This window comes from Chenopodium album, chromosome 10, assembly GCF_948465745.1.
Source record: "Chenopodium album chromosome 10, dcCheAlbu1.1, whole genome shotgun sequence".
In the NCBI taxonomy this organism is placed as follows: domain Eukaryota; kingdom Viridiplantae; phylum Streptophyta; class Magnoliopsida; order Caryophyllales; family Amaranthaceae; genus Chenopodium; species Chenopodium album.
Genome location: NC_137843.1, coordinates 15872452 through 15888384, shown reverse-complemented (window position 1 = coordinate 15888384; position 15933 = coordinate 15872452). Strand labels below are relative to the sequence as shown.

The 15933-nt window shown below is 34.8% G+C and overlaps 1 protein-coding gene across 1 annotated transcript; it reads right to left on the bottom strand.

Moving 5' to 3' along the window:
- Window positions 1–13911: 13911 nt before the first annotated feature.
- Window positions 13912–15471, bottom strand: LOC145564930 (uncharacterized). The gene is made up of 4 exons (XM_081625082.1): window positions 15074–15471; window positions 14786–14996; window positions 14275–14736; window positions 13912–14115 (listed from the first exon to the last, which is right to left on the bottom strand). The coding sequence occupies exons 1-4, from the start codon at window positions 15469–15471 to the stop codon at window positions 13912–13914; spliced, it is 1275 nt and encodes a 424-aa protein (XP_081481208.1).
- Window positions 15472–15933: the final 462 nt, after the last annotated feature.

Genomic DNA, 15933 nt, shown 5'->3' with positions numbered 1-15933 from the left:
AACATGGAGCTTGATTTTCCTGCTCCCTGCCATACAAAGCAATAGGCTCCCCCTCAAGCTTGCCTTCTCTTAGCGCTGTTCTTTGAGATTCTTCTTGTTGAAGAGCTGCACAAGCTGTCTGAACACTTGGCAGAGGACTCTGCGTCAGTATTTGGCTTCTCTGAGCAGCATATCTAGTGTCCAAGCCATTGAGAAATTGAAATAGGTGTTGCTATTCCCTTTGCTGTTCAATGCATTCACAAATGCATGGATTTCTGCAGTCATGCTTGTAATAGGAGGTAACACGTTCAATCCTTCTATTTAAGCCCACAAAGACTTGATTTTGGTGTAATACTCTCTGATGGATTCACCATTTTGCTTGATGTCATAGACATCCTTATTCAGCTTGTATTTTCTTGCACCATTGGTTTGTAAGAATCTTACTTCAAGTTGCTTCCATATTTCTGCAGCAGTGTTAAGAAACATCACTGATCTTTTGATAGTATCAGTCATATTACATGTCAACCATGCTATTACCATGTTGTTGCATGTATCCCATTGATCAACTTTCATATCATCAGTGTCATCCTTCTTCTCCAGACCACTTATAAATCCCAGCTTTCTCTTAGAAGCTAGGTTGATCTCCATAAATCTCCTCCACTCCCTATAGTTGCTCTCACTTGTCAGCTTTTCCACATATACGGAGTGTTGCTCATCTCTAGGGTAAAGATACAATGGGTTTTGCATATCAGCAAGGGAAATTTTCGACATTTTAAGAGAGAAAGATCGAAACTTTAAAGGCTAGAGGGTGATATGAGATTCAAGATTTGATCTTTAAGGTGAAATCAAGTCAAGGTGATTCTGCAATTAATTTTTCTCTTGCTGAATCGAACCTGGCTCTAATACCATGAAGACTTAACAGTCTTTAGTGAGGGAAATAGAGCAAGAGAATGAAAACAGGAAAGCAGAAGATGACGGCTGAAAGGATTGATTGCATATCATTAGCAGCCCATTATTTATACTCCTAAGACTCAATCCCAAGGATAATTTGCCCTACTTACCTACTACGTACAGGTGCTAGAGTGCCAACTCTTTGAGCTAAATTGATAGTAATTTTGGTGTTCCTCTATTTGCAAACGATTGTACTACCAGACAACAATGAGTTTTCCTTTGCCCGTATTTTGGTTGAAATGGATGTTACCACAACACTCCCTAATGTAGACACCTGATTTTGTCTCCCCAAAAACCAAACCCAGTGATGAATATATTTCACGTCATTGATTATCGAACGAGGTGAAATGTGAAAGGGTCTCGTGAATCTATCTGTTTTTAATAAAAATACTTCTTTCTGTTTTTGATAATCTTTCTTTTCGTACTCTATTTATGAAAAACGTCCATTCTAGTTTAGTTTGGTCCATGATATGGGTTCAATAATTGTGTAGTTGGATGGGACTTGAAAAGACCTTTCCAACGATATATTATAAGCCCAATTCCGATGAATAATGAGGAAGTTATGACCAAAATACTAAACTGAGCCCAAACCGGATTTTACCTACGACCCAATGATCATGTGGAGGGTCCAAAGGCTTTAATCCCATTGCTAAACTAATTAGTATTAATTAGAAGCTTCTATAAGTTTCTAAGAGATTTTAATTATCCTTTCTTGAAAAGATAAGATTAAAGAGTTTGAAATTGAATAAACTCAGCTCCTCTTTTTTAGAGTCCTTGTTTTGTGCGAAATGGAATATGTTCAGATATTATTTTCGTGCCTTATAATTTTTATCCAAATTTATATGGTTGGATATATCTTGAAATTATCTTTCCAATGATATATTATAATATTAATTCTGAGTTATAACGGAAAATATATGAAAGAAATATGAAACTCTATCTAAAACTGACACCCTTCCACTATTTTGGCCATATCTTTTTATCTACAAAATATTTTTATCTGATTCTAATTGTTTTGAAAATTAGACTTCAAGATCTTTCCAACTACATATTATATGACTTATTTCGACTTCTAGATCAAAAGTTATGATAAGAACAAAATCCGCAAATAACTGATTTTATCGCGACGCGATTGTCCTTATCTTGCCGCGTCAAAAGGAATTTTATTCTGATTCGAATTCTAACTCTTTTCTAATCATTTCGGATGTTTTTCTCTATAAATAGGGTCGTATTTTCCCGTTTTAATCACCAACAATCATCTAATTCTCTTCTCTCTTAAAGCTAGAAGCTTGTTCTTTCTCTCTCTTTCTAAGCCTAACCTTTTCAAAATACAATACTGCATTCACGATACTTAGACACACATAGCCAATTTTGAAGTTGCCTTCGCCCTAAACATGAAAGATTGATAATTTCTAAGGGTTTGGCCCCAAATCTCTATTTCAATTATTTAAATTAATTATTTGATTTAATATTTTCCTTGAAGTTACTAACGTGTGTATTGTTTTGATAGAAAGAGATACGAGGCAACAAAGTAAGTTGTTTTATTGCTATATATCTATAGAAAGCATGCTTATATTATTTTAATTACTAGTATCATGTTAGGATGATTATTTATTGCTTTATAGTATCATGTTAGGATGTCTTTTATTGCTTTCTAATATCATGTTTAGGTTGCTTCCTATTTCTTCTATCAAGTTAGTATCATGTTAGGGCTAAAACTTTGATCTTTATTGTTTAGCGACTTGCTAGGATTTGTTATTAATCTTGTTATTATCATGCCTAGGATCTTGCTAATATTATTATGCTTTGATGAGGATATTATTATGGTGGTTGTTTTTATTATGTTGCTTGATGTTATTGTTATTGCTTGATCACGCCCTCTCTTGCAGGTTTAAAAGGAATTTGTACTTGAAATCACGCTTAATAAGATAATTGATAATTTTATTTAGGCTAATGTGATTTTAATTCAAGTGATCGCCAATAATAGTTTTGTTTGTGCATTAATATTCAACCAACATAAATTAACACTAGTAGAAAATAAGTGATGGGAAGCCCCAAATGGCAAGCGGTTTTAAAAATCCGCTTGCCATTTACCCAATTTTTTTAAAATAAACCTGTAATATTAAATGGCAAGCGGTTTTGGCACGAACCGCTTGCCAATATATGTAATGGCAAGCGGTTTGGGGTTGAACCGCTTGCCATTATATATATTGGCAAGCGGTTCAACCCCAAACCGCTTGCCATTTAGAAAAAAAAAAGGCGGGATCACAATTCACAAACCCTAAGCCCAATAATTCCCCATCTCACAGCCTCTCTCCCCTTTCACCCCTATTCTCAGTTCGCTCTCTCTCCTCTCATTCAATCCCTCACTTCTCTCTCCTCTCTCCCCTCCATTATCACGCCATCTACTCATCTCTCCTTTCTCCTTCTCTTTCTCTCTCATCTCTTTCTTTCCTTTCTCACACCAAGACCCTCATTGCTGCTTGTGGGTTTTCGAGCTAATTCCGATGGTAGTCCGGTGGGTTTTCAAGCGACATCTGGTGGTAGTCCGGTGGGTTTTCGAGCCAATTCGAGCCATTGGTTTTCGAGCCAATTCATGTGGGTTTAAATGGTGGTAGTCCGGTGGTGGTGCGTGTGGGTTTTTATGGTCGAATTCGACCATAAAAACTTTAGATCTACAGTTTTTATGGTCGAATTTGACCCATAAAACCCAAATTTAAAGCCAATTTCGATTTTTTGGTGGTATTCAAGGTATTTCCTTTATTTTGTTTTTTCAGTTTTTTGTTTTTAATTTTATTGTGATGGGTGGTTGAATTGGTTTGTTTCAGATCTAGTTGTTGTTGGTGGTGGTCGTGGTGTGTGGTGGTGTTGGTGGGAGTTGTTGTGGGTGGACGGCTAATGGTTGGTGGTGGTGCTGGGCGGTGTTTTGGTATTGGTGGGGGTCGTGGTGGGCCGCGGTGGGCCGGGGGTGTCGGTGGTCGTGGCTGGTGGTACGACGCAACATTAGTTTTTTTTTTTAATTTTTTTATTTAATAGAGCTGATTTTATTATTTGTATTAGTTTTATTACTTGTATTAATTTTTTTGATGTAAATGTAATATTACAACAAATAATTAATAAAAATATTAATGTTTTTACATATGTTTAGTTTGTGTATCAATTTATGTGGAAAAAACCAAAAAAAAAAAAAATTTATTTTTTATTCCCATAATGGGCAGCGGTTTGGCGCCAAAACCGCTGCCCTTTCTCTAGTAATGGCAAGCGGTTCTGAACCGCTTGCCATTTAAATGGCTAATGGCAAGCCCCCTAAGCCCATGCGGTTCAAAACCGCTTGCCATTAGGGGGTTTGAACCGCTTGCCATTATGTTTATTCTACTAGTGTAAATAGGTTTAGGTTAATATATCGATTGTATGTTAGTTAGAAAGCGCACATAATTATGAGAAGAATAAAGTAGAGGCCTATTTAGGGCAGGTTGAATCTTCTTTAGGAGGTTCAATCCCTTTTAGGTTGGATTTATACCTTTATCCCCGAATATCCAGTCATGGTTCCAGACCACTATGGAGTTAGCGATCTCATGGATTGTGAAGGGGTGTAACCTTCACCCTCTGAATGGTTTACAAGTTCCTAAAACTTGTTGGCGACTCTTTTGCTCTAGCTTCCTTTCCTTTGGACGCCACCATACTAAGTGGATGATCACAGTGGGGCTCAAGTGTGGAATGCTTGAATTATTCCCTACACCTAATCATATTTGGATTGAACGAGGATGAGATGAGAGTTAAATTTAAATAGAAGCTGATATAAGATTGGAAGCCAAGTTACTGAAAAAAAAAATGCCTAATGCCAGGGCATGATTGTTCAGCTTATGTTAAGCCATATAATCCAGCTGTTGTTGCAAAACAAGCTCCAAAGCAGATATGGGCTCCTAAAAAGCAGCAACAAAATATAGAGGTTAAAGGTGGGATTGTTTTCGAACTTCTAAAACGTGGGATTGTTTTCGAATTTTAAAAGGTGGGATTATTTTGAGCATAAATGATAAACATGGAATTATTAATTTCCATGTTTTCCTTTAAAGAAAGTATAACATTCTCCCTTTTCGATAATATTCTAAATGATCATTCTCAACAAATTTAGTTTGATTTGAATGGAAATACATACAAAGGGATATCCAAAATGAGTAACATATAATGATGTCATAATCGTCTAAAAAACTCTTAAACATAAATTGTTCACAAAACAATGGGAAAATTGCTCGTAAATATATTGAGCGTGCCTTTGGTGTTTTACTAGATTATTTATAATAAGAAAACCTACCATATCATGAAATGTGCAAATGGAAAACAAGCATGATACTTATGAAGTTATGTGAATTTGCGAATTACAAAAATTCAAGTGAGCACGCACAGTAGCAACTTGAAAATATAGTTGTGTCATCAAGCTAAAATGCTACAACTGTTAAAAAGATTTTTTATTTAAAGATTTTTTTTGTTTCTCTAATAATTAATTTATACTATCATATCTAATCCAAATTCTTTAATTAATATCGTTAAAGTGGATTAGTTCTAGGCTAAAACTCAATTGATTAAGTGGATTGGTGGTGGGAATCGATCCTAGGATCCTTAATATTGAGAGGAAAGCTCTAATCAATAAGGTATCTCTTACTTATCCCTTTAGAAGTGATTAAAAAATCGGGTTAGGCCTTAACATCATATCTCGTGCAGAAAACCGCAAAAAAGTAGCGGGTTTGTCGGGCCAAAACAGGCTTTTTGGGCGGGGTTCGGTTCTTTTTAACTAAAAACATGTCTTGTGCAAAAAGCTGCCCTATTTTTGGGCCAAATTGGTCTAGGCTAATGGACTGAGCGGATGTTGAACACCTCTACTCTGTTGACATTGTTTAGTCAAATTACCCAATTCAAACTTTACCATTGTGGTTTTTTTGGACCGGAATTTGTGAGCTAGACAGCACATTTGAGAGAATTTAACCTTATTATTCATGCTTTACCCAAATTATTGCACTCAAGGCCTTAATATTGGAGGCAACAGCAAAAACAACAATGGAGAAAGCTTGTGGCGCCTCTGAATATTATTTTCTGTGTTATTCCTTCAATTACACCCTATGTACATATATATAGTCCTAGGAAGCAATCCCTAGAAAGATCTGACATAGTGACTTAGCTATTAGTCTATTACAGCTGCACTACAGGACAACTGACACTAAAGATTAAGGAAGTAGATATTACACCCATACGACCCATATTACACCCATGGTAGCTAATACATATACTTCATATATCTTCATCACTCCCCCTCAAATGAGGAATGATTTGACATAATTCCGAGTTTGGAGAACAATTGTTGTTTTTGAGCTATAGTCATGGGTTTCCTTAGGATGTCAGCTGGTTTCTGTGATGATTGAACATACTCAGGACGTATGTCTCCTGCAGTAACCTTCTCTCGAAAAAAATGATGATCGAGTTCAACATGTTTTGTTCTTTCATGTTGAACTAGATTTGCTGCAATTGATAGGGCTGCTTGGTTGTCTACCTTCAAGATTGCAGCACCTATTTTCTTCATACCCAAGTCTTTGAGTAAGTGCTTGAGCCAAGTGACTTCACATGTTGCTAGTGCCATAGCCCTATATTCTGCCTCTGCTGATGATTTTGCTACAACATGTTGTCTTTTGAACTTCCAGGACAGAGGTGAAGCTCCCAGTAGGATACACTAGCCTGTGGTGGACCGTCTGGTGATGGGTCATCCTCCCCAATCACTATCTGAGTATGCAGCTAGAATTGCAGCCGACTTAGATGCCAACAGAATGCCTTGACCAGGGGCTAGCTTTAGATATCTTAGAATCCTCTTTGCTACTTGCATATGCACTGTAGTAGGATGTTGCATAAATTGGCTCAGAGTTTTCACTGCATAGGTGATATCAGGCCTTGTAAGGCCCATGTATATTAATCGGCCAATGAGTACTCTGATACTCAATGACATTGGGAAGCAAATCACCACCTTCAGCTGTGAATTTCAGGTGAGGATCTATAGGAATTTTTACTGGTTTGGCCTTTTGCATACCAAACTCTTTGATAAGGTCCAGAGTGTATTTCTTCTGGGAGAGAAAGATGCCTTGATCTGATTTGTCCACCCTTATTCCCAAGAAATATCTGACATTTCCTAGATCTTTCATGTGAAACTGAGAGACCATGAATTGCTTTACCTTTGTAAGGAGTGACTTATCATTTCCAGCTAGCAGCAAATCATCAACATACACTAGATACACAACAAATAATTGTTCATGTTGTTTGGTGAACAGGGAGTAGTCAGCTTTGGATTGAGTGAACCCAAACTGATTTAGGGCGGTGGATAGTTTTGAAAACCATTGCCTTGGAGCTTGTTTTAGGCCATATAGGGATTTTTTGAGTTTGCACACTTTGTGGTGCTGTATTGTCTTCTGCTCTAAAGAATTCACTTGAACTCTGCTTCCTTAATCTGTATATCCAGCAGGCATAGTCATGTACACATCTTCCTCCAAATCACCATGTAACAAAGCATTTTTTACATCCATTTGCCATACCACCCAATTCTCAATAGCTACTACTGCCAACAAGGATCTCACAGTACTCATTTTTGCCACTGAAGCAAAAGTCTCATCATAATCAATCTCATATCTTTGTTTGCAACCTAACACAACTAGTCTTGCTTTGTGTCTTTCTATGGTCCCATCTGGGTTGAGTTTTGTTTTATACAACCATTTGCTGGCTATTGCCCTCTTTCCTGCTGGCAAGTCAGTGACATCCCAAGTACCATTCTTCTCTAGAGCTGTTATCTCATCATTCATGGCCACTACCCACTTTTCTTCTCTCACAGCATCTCTGAAATGAGTGGGTTCACTCTGATCAACAACTTGAGTCAGAAAAGCTGCAAATTGAGGTTCTTAGGTGGAGACACGTGTAGCATGAGCCCTTTTCTGCCCCATGTCATAATTTGTGGTCCAAGATGGAGCTTTCTTTGCTCGAGTTGACCTCCTCGGGTCAATTTGAACAGGTTGTGGTTCATCATCTGCCTGATTTGCAGTCTGATCACTCATTTTAGTCTGTTCTGTTTCCAGATCTGGTGTGTCATTATCCTCTGAGTCTGATTCTAGGTGGTGCTCTACAACAGTTTCATTTTGATCTTCCATATTGACATCATTTCCTCTTTCATTTCCTTCCACTTCCTCTTCTTCTGAAATAGGAGCATCTGAGGGAAACTTTACAGGTACTGGAGTCACACAACTTTGAATGGATTTTTCCTTTGTTGTAAGGAAATATCTTTTCATATAACTTAACATCTCTTAACACAAACAATTGTTGGGTTCATAAGATTCAACAGCTTGTATCCCTTTTGATGCTGAACGTATCCTAGAAAAACACGAGGTACACCTCTAGCAGCAAATTTATCTTTGTTCATAGTAGGATTATAGGCCATAGAAAGACACCCAAATACTTTCATATGGAAATAATCAGGCTTCTTACCAAATATCTTTTCATATGGTGATATGTTTTTATTAATTCTATTAGGAATTCTATTGATGATGTATGTAGTAGTCAGCACACAATCACCCCAAAATTGGAGAGGCAAGCCTGCTTGAAATCTCAGGGCTCTTGCCATTTCAAGAATGTTTCTATGTTTTTTCTCCACTCTTCCATTTTGTTGGGGTCTATCAACACATGATGTTTGATGAACTACCCCTAGGTCACTAAAGTATTCCCTGCATTTTTTATCATCAAATTCTAAAGCATTATCATACCTTACTACCTTTACAGTTGACTGAAATTGAGTTTGAGCAAACTATATAAATGCCCTTATAGCACTCTAAGCTTCTTATTTCAATTTCACCAATTGAACCCATGTGGCCCTAGAATAGTCATTAACTATTGTTAGGAGATATCTGTAATTTCCCTTCGTTTTCACCCTGTAGGGACCCCATATATCAATATATATCATTTCAAACAATTTCTGAGCATGAGAATTACTATTAGGGAATGGTAACTTTGTAATTTTAGCCATAGGGAAAATCAAACATACAGCATCATCAGCAAACTTAGAGTTAGATACACAACCAATTTTCACAATTTTGCTCATAGGTGTGGTACCTAGTTTTTAGTGGACAAAGATTGGTCTATAAAGGTTCCACTTAAGTGTCTGATAAGACTTATAAACAAAAATTAGAGTCGCCACCTTATTTTTATCCGAATAAGGACGGATTTTAAAACAGTCAATTTTAAGAAATAAACTAAAAAAAAATAATCAACTGTTAACTCCATAAAGATAAATAAGGCACAGGGTTCGGGGTTTAGGTTAAGAGAATCGAATGTCTGAAACTCGTCTTCCCTTCCGTTCTAAGGAACGGGCTCTTACTATTGCGTTGTTAAAAATCAAGTTTTAAGACGTGTTAATCACAAAAAAAATGACATAATAATTAATATAAGGTAGGTTTGAGCACCAAAATTGCACTATGTGCCGATCATAGTGAGATTTTGAATTCACTCACGAATCAAAACCTTCGTAGTTCGGACAAATGCCATGTTTTAAATTACCAATTCCATTGGATTTTTAATTTGGGTAGTTGACATAAACGTCATTTTTTGTAAGTGGAATCTTAGTGATCTTTGACGGATTCACTCATAAAAGTAAAATGAACCACCTTGGTTGAGGAAAAATCACCCCGATTAGTGATCACCAAAAATGTCTTTTGAAGAAAACAATTCAACAAATGCGTCCCAATTGACGACTTTTTTAGTGGGTCAAGGTATTTTTTGGAGTGAAACTGTAAGGTTCATTGTATAATCTCACTTTGGGTTTAAAAACACTCAAGGGTAATCTTTGTAAGGTTTTAAGGGTTATGTGTTTAGGCTTAATGGAATTGACCAAGTAAAACACGACACCTGTCAAGGCCTTACTTCCAAATAAAAGGGAACAATAAACTAGTTAATCGTATCCGATTGTCAAATAATCCATCGGGTCATTATAATGGGATATAAGCTTATTTTTATGGAGATGGATAATTGTTACAACCTTATACAACTAAATAATTAATCTTAACCTCATGTTTGGAAATGAGGCCATAACCTTATATTAACTATCATTAATTATTAAAACAAACAAGCAAAGTTACAATTCATTCTTGTGTCGCGAAAGGGTTTGAAATAAGAAGGTTCACAAAATTATAAAAGATTTTAAAGTTTGTTAAAACTCTTATTTCTGAAGTCGTCTTAAAATAAAATTAAAGTCCTTAAGACATCACTTATTTCAAAAGTCATCTTTTAAGTAATATTAAAGATTTATTTAAAACAACAACATTTTGAATTAAAGTTTGTTAAAACTCTTATTTCTAAAGTCATCTCTTAAATAAAATTAAACCATTTAAGACTCTTAATAACTAAAGTTCCATAAATTAAAAATACATAATATAGTGTAATATAGGTTCTATGACACCATTAGTTTCTTAAAAATAAATTAATACAATTTTAAAAAGCAATTTAAGAGAAAAAAAAAGTGCCTTTTTCATCTCTTTGATAGCTTAAACTAAAAAAATCATTAAAAATCATAGAAAAATCGAAAAAATTATTGTGAGATACGGTTGGAAAGCCCTTGAAAAGTTCTATCACTTGAGCTAAAGAAATAGAATTTCTTTTGGATGTAAGGGTTGTTTTATAGGCCATCTTTGAGATGTGGTAAGTAACTCTTCACTCTTGAACATCCTTTACATAAACTCTTAATTCCTTAGGTCTTTAAGCTCACTTTAAGAAGGAAATTCTTAAAAATATATCTTAGACAGACACATGAATGTATTAACCTTTCATATTTAAAATGCATTAGAAAGAGATGTCATGCAATTAACCCCCCTTCTTTTATAACCTATCACCTCACCAATAGGCTCGGCTTTTCTAATGTGGAGTAATGAAAGATTTAGGGCTAATTTAGCACCTAATATCGTCATTACCCCTATTGGGAACATCACATGAAAACAAACACATTAGTTAGCATAATAATAATAATTAAGGAAATTGAGAAAGTAATAAAGATAATACCTTGAGCTTGATGTAACAATTTTTTGGATAACCCTTCTTGCTTATCAAGTATTAAAAGATGATAACTCCTTAATTAGAGTGAAATAAAAGAGACTAACTGATATTTTTTTTTTGGAATTTTGAGATATTAAAATAAATTAGTGCAAAATAAAGCTAATGAACTTTTTTTTTATTTTTTTATTTTTGATTATAGAAAATAAACTTGAAGAATTAAACTAAATCTTGAGAAATAAACTTTTTTTGGTTTTAATATAGAATAGGAATACTTGAACAATTAAGCTAATTTTTTAACAAAGATGAAAATAACAACAATACTTGAACTTAAAATATTTTTTGTGTTTTTTTTTTAGGAATTAAAGATAGTAACAATACTTAAATAAAATAACAACTTAAATATATGATGATTTTATAAGATAATAACTTAAAAATAAAGCAAAATTAGAGAGATTTTAACTAAAGCAAAAGATTAGAGGAGAATTTTTAGAGAGAACTTTTAGAGAGAGAATTAGTAGGAATTTTTTTTTTGTGTTAAAATGAGAAAATTAGGGGGGTATTTATAGGAAAATAAAGGGGTTAATTTATAAATAAAAAAAAGTAAATAAATTAAAATTCAAGGATTTAAAAGGTAAATATCAAGATTTTGGTAATAATGAGAATCTTGATATTAAATTCTTTCGTTTTATATGTAACAAACTACTTAATCTGTTTTGCAACACTCAAACTGAGAAAATAAAGAAAACTGTAATTAAATCAGACTCTAATATTCATATAATAAAAAGGTTCTAAAATGCCATGGTATTACAAAAAAGAAAATATATAACCAAGTCATGTCACAACTCAAAAGTACTCACATGGTATACGTATGGCAGAGTGCTTAAATTTATTTAGTGACTATTATACTCACCAAGGTACTAAAACAATACTTATAAAATAAACATCTCCCTAAGATGTCAGTTCTGAAAGTTACACAAAGACATTAGGTTACAATACTAGTAGAGGTGGACAAAATATTTTCAGAGCTTAAATAAAATAAAATAAAAAATAACCCTTGCCCTTATTAGACAATACATATAAATTTACCCAAGAACATTTAACCATACGACAAAATCTTATACGTATGAGCATTACAAACAATAACCCTTCCTTAAAAAAAACGTAAGTAATGTAAATCATATAAAGTCATATAAAAATTGACGTGGTCAGAGTAAAAAAATACTATGTAAAACCATATAACAAAAAGTTGACATGGTTAAGAGTAATAATTATTAAGTCATACGACATAAAGTTAACGTGGTCAAGAGTAATATATATCCCTAAACCAAACGACTTCTTTTTTTTTTAAAAAAGAACTCTTATCCTGTCTTACCCTACTAAAACACAAATTTATATCTATCATAGTCGTATTATTTCACCATTGACGATGGAAAGATATACAAAATTAGATCAAAAAAAATTGAAGAAACGAGAAGAAAGAAAAGAAAAAAAAAACAGTCCACCAAGGGGACATGATCCCCAAAAATAGCTTCACAATCATAAAGTGGAGTGTAACTGATTGCTACAAGCCTACACCACTACTGTTGCTCCACGAATTGATACAAGCTTAAGTTGTTATTCTAACTTCATGCATTCACATTTCTGCTACAAACTCACGTTAACACTGTAGCCTCATGCATTTCTATCTCAACTCACATTATTACTGCAGCCCCTTGAATCCTATCCTCACAATATGAATGATCTCTGCCACTCCATGAGTCGATATACTTTACAGTCCATATTATACTCCAACAGCTAACAAAAATATATTGTGCTTCCTTATATATTCCGGCCATTATCAGCCTGCTTTACTCCTATCCACATATACGTTTCCCATCGATATATGATTATTGATTTAATGGATCCGAATTGATATTTATCGGATCCAATATTAATAGTGGGGGATAAAAAAAAAGTAGCATTATTTCAGTCTGCAGTAAAAAAAATAAAATAAAAAATTAAAGGAGGTCCCTTGTGTACCGTGACATGTAGTACCCATTTAGGTGTGGGAATGTTTGTCATTTCCTTACATTGGTTGGGCATGAGTCTTTAGAGTAGCGGACTTTATAGGTAAACTGGTCATATAATAGGGTATTGCACAAATCGCAAAAATCACTAGATAAAATAACAAAATAATAATAATAATAATAATAATAATAATAATAATAATAATAATAATAATAATAATAATAATAATAATAATAAACACTCTAACAGTCTAAGTGAACATACGAATATAATTATTATACTCTAAAGGAGTAAACAATGCTTGTTTATGAAGAAAATGACATATTCCCCTGGAGAGACAAAAATATTGTACTTTATACTATACGATTATTATACATATACGTATTTTACTATAAAAAGAAAATTACCCTTATCCAAAATCTCCACTCACCACTTAATTCTTATTTTCTTCCATCTCCCTCCTTAACGGAAAAAACCAAACAAAAACCACCATTAATTTCGGCCACCATGTTTCAAGATAACCAAGAAGATCAGCCTGTCTTTACTTTTGAGGAAGACATGAGGATGATACGGGTGTACTTCATGTACATTGTGGGGCTAGTGGTCCTCCTAACGGCTGCATTAATTTACTTGCTAATTCACAAGTAAAGCCCGAAAATTACTTCGGTGGAGCAGGGTAAAAAGTGCATGTGGTGTTAAGCTGTACTTCAATATTTTGTAATTTAGTAGCTTAGAAGTACAAATTGTAACATGTATTTTGGAAATTATGAATAAAAATCATTATTATTACTCGTTTTCTTTGTTTTAAATAATAAAAAAAACGTCATTAAGTTTATAAAAATATTAGAAAAATAATAATAATTATTTACAAAAACAATAAAGATAATAATAGTAATAATTACAAAAGTAGGATCAAAATTTGGCGTCTACAATAGGAGCATGTCCTAGCCTATTATGCCACAAAGTGCACAGTTCTAGACTAGAATTATTACACACAAAGTTGTTTGCATCTCCAAACATCCTCTTCTCATCTACTATCTTCTTTAGCTGCTTATTCTTGTCACCATTCTCCAAGTAAAACAGGTCACCTCCAGCTTTACCTATTGCTCTTACTCTCTAAGTTACACAGTCCTGAATAGTGCACAATTTAGAGCAGAATTTAACTTCACATTCATTATCTTTCATCAACCTTCCCACAGACATCAGGTTGTGTTTGAATTCAGGCACACATTACACAATCAATAGTTTCAAGCCATTTTTCAACAAAATATCAACCTTACAGGTTATAGCTACAATATTACCAGTTGGAAAATTTATTTTAGCTTTGTCATTCATAGGTGTACATGAGGTTAAGAGTTTGGCATCACTAATCATATGATGTGTTGATCCAGAATCAATTATCCAATCATTCTCAGACCTACAGACATTATAGCAAGCAATCATCCCTGCAAAGTTCACGTCCATCTCATCCTCAGTATGATAGTCAATTTTGCCTTGCTTTGAGCTTGAGGGAACAAGCTTCAGAAGTTGTTCCAGCTGTTGAGCTGTTATAGACACTGATTCTTCAACATTCCCAGCAAACTTGCCTGTTTTTTTCTTGTTCCATTTTCCTTTTGCACCAGATTCACCCTTTCCTTGCTGCTTCTTGTACATATGATGCCATTTAGGGTACCCAACTACCTTCCAGCATTTCTTATCAGTGTGAGACTTCCTTCCACTGACTGAGCATCCTGCTCCCTGATGTTCCAGGTCTCTTTCTCTATTGTTTGACCAACCAGGTCCCTACAGCAGTTGGCTCCCCCTCTCCCTTGGTGTCATTGAGAGTCTTTCTTTGAGACTCTTCTTGCTGCAGAATTGCACACGCAGCTTCTACACTTGGTAGAGGGCTTTGCATCAATATGTGACCTCGCTGAGCAGCATAAACAACATCCAGTCCATTGAGGAATTGAAAGAGCTGTTGTTCTTCCAGTTGCACATTCAGTGCACTTATAAAGGCACTGATCTCAGGTGTCATAGCAGGTAATAGGAGGCAGCATATTCAGGCCCTCTATTTCATTTTCACCCCATAAAAGACCTGGTCCTGGTGTAGTAGTCACTGATTGACTCACCATTCTGTTGAATCTCACACACTTCTTTGTTTAACTTGTATTTTGTTGCACCATTAGTCTGAAAGAATCTGGTCTCAAGTTGCTTCCAGATTTCAGCAGTTGTGCTCAGGAACATCACAGATTTTTTGACAGAATCAGTCATGTTGCTGGTAAGCCGTGCTATCACCATGTGGTTACATGTATCCCATTGATCAGCTTTTGCATCATCAGATGCATCTTTCTTCACCAGACCTGTCACAAATCCCAACCTCCTCTTAGAGGCAAGGTTTATCTCCATGGATCTTCTCCATTCTCGATAGTTCCCTTCACTAGTTAGCTTCTCAATCGCCACAGAATGCTGCCCATCTCCAAGGTGAAGATACATGGGATTTTATATATCAGCTAGAGAAAATTTGATATCTCGAGAGTAAGGGTTCAATCTTTTGAGAAAAGAGAGCAAAGAGGAAAAAAAAACAGGTGAAATAGGCAGAAATATTCAATCTTTATGTTGAGAAAATAAAAGGAAAGAGGTTTTGAGCTCGAACTTTCACTTTTTGCTTGCTGAATCGAACCTGGCTCTGATACCATGAAGACATAAATAGTCTTGATATTGGAGGCAACAGTAAGAACAACAATGGAGAAAGCTTGTGGCGGCTCTGAATGTTATTTTCTGTGTTATTCCTTTAATTACACCCTATGTACATATATATAGTCCTAGGAAGCAATCCCTAGAAAGATCTAACCTAGTGACTCAGCTATTAGTCTATTATAGCTGCATTACAGGACAACTGACATTAAAGAACAAGAAAGTAGATATTACACCCATACTACCCATATTACACCCATG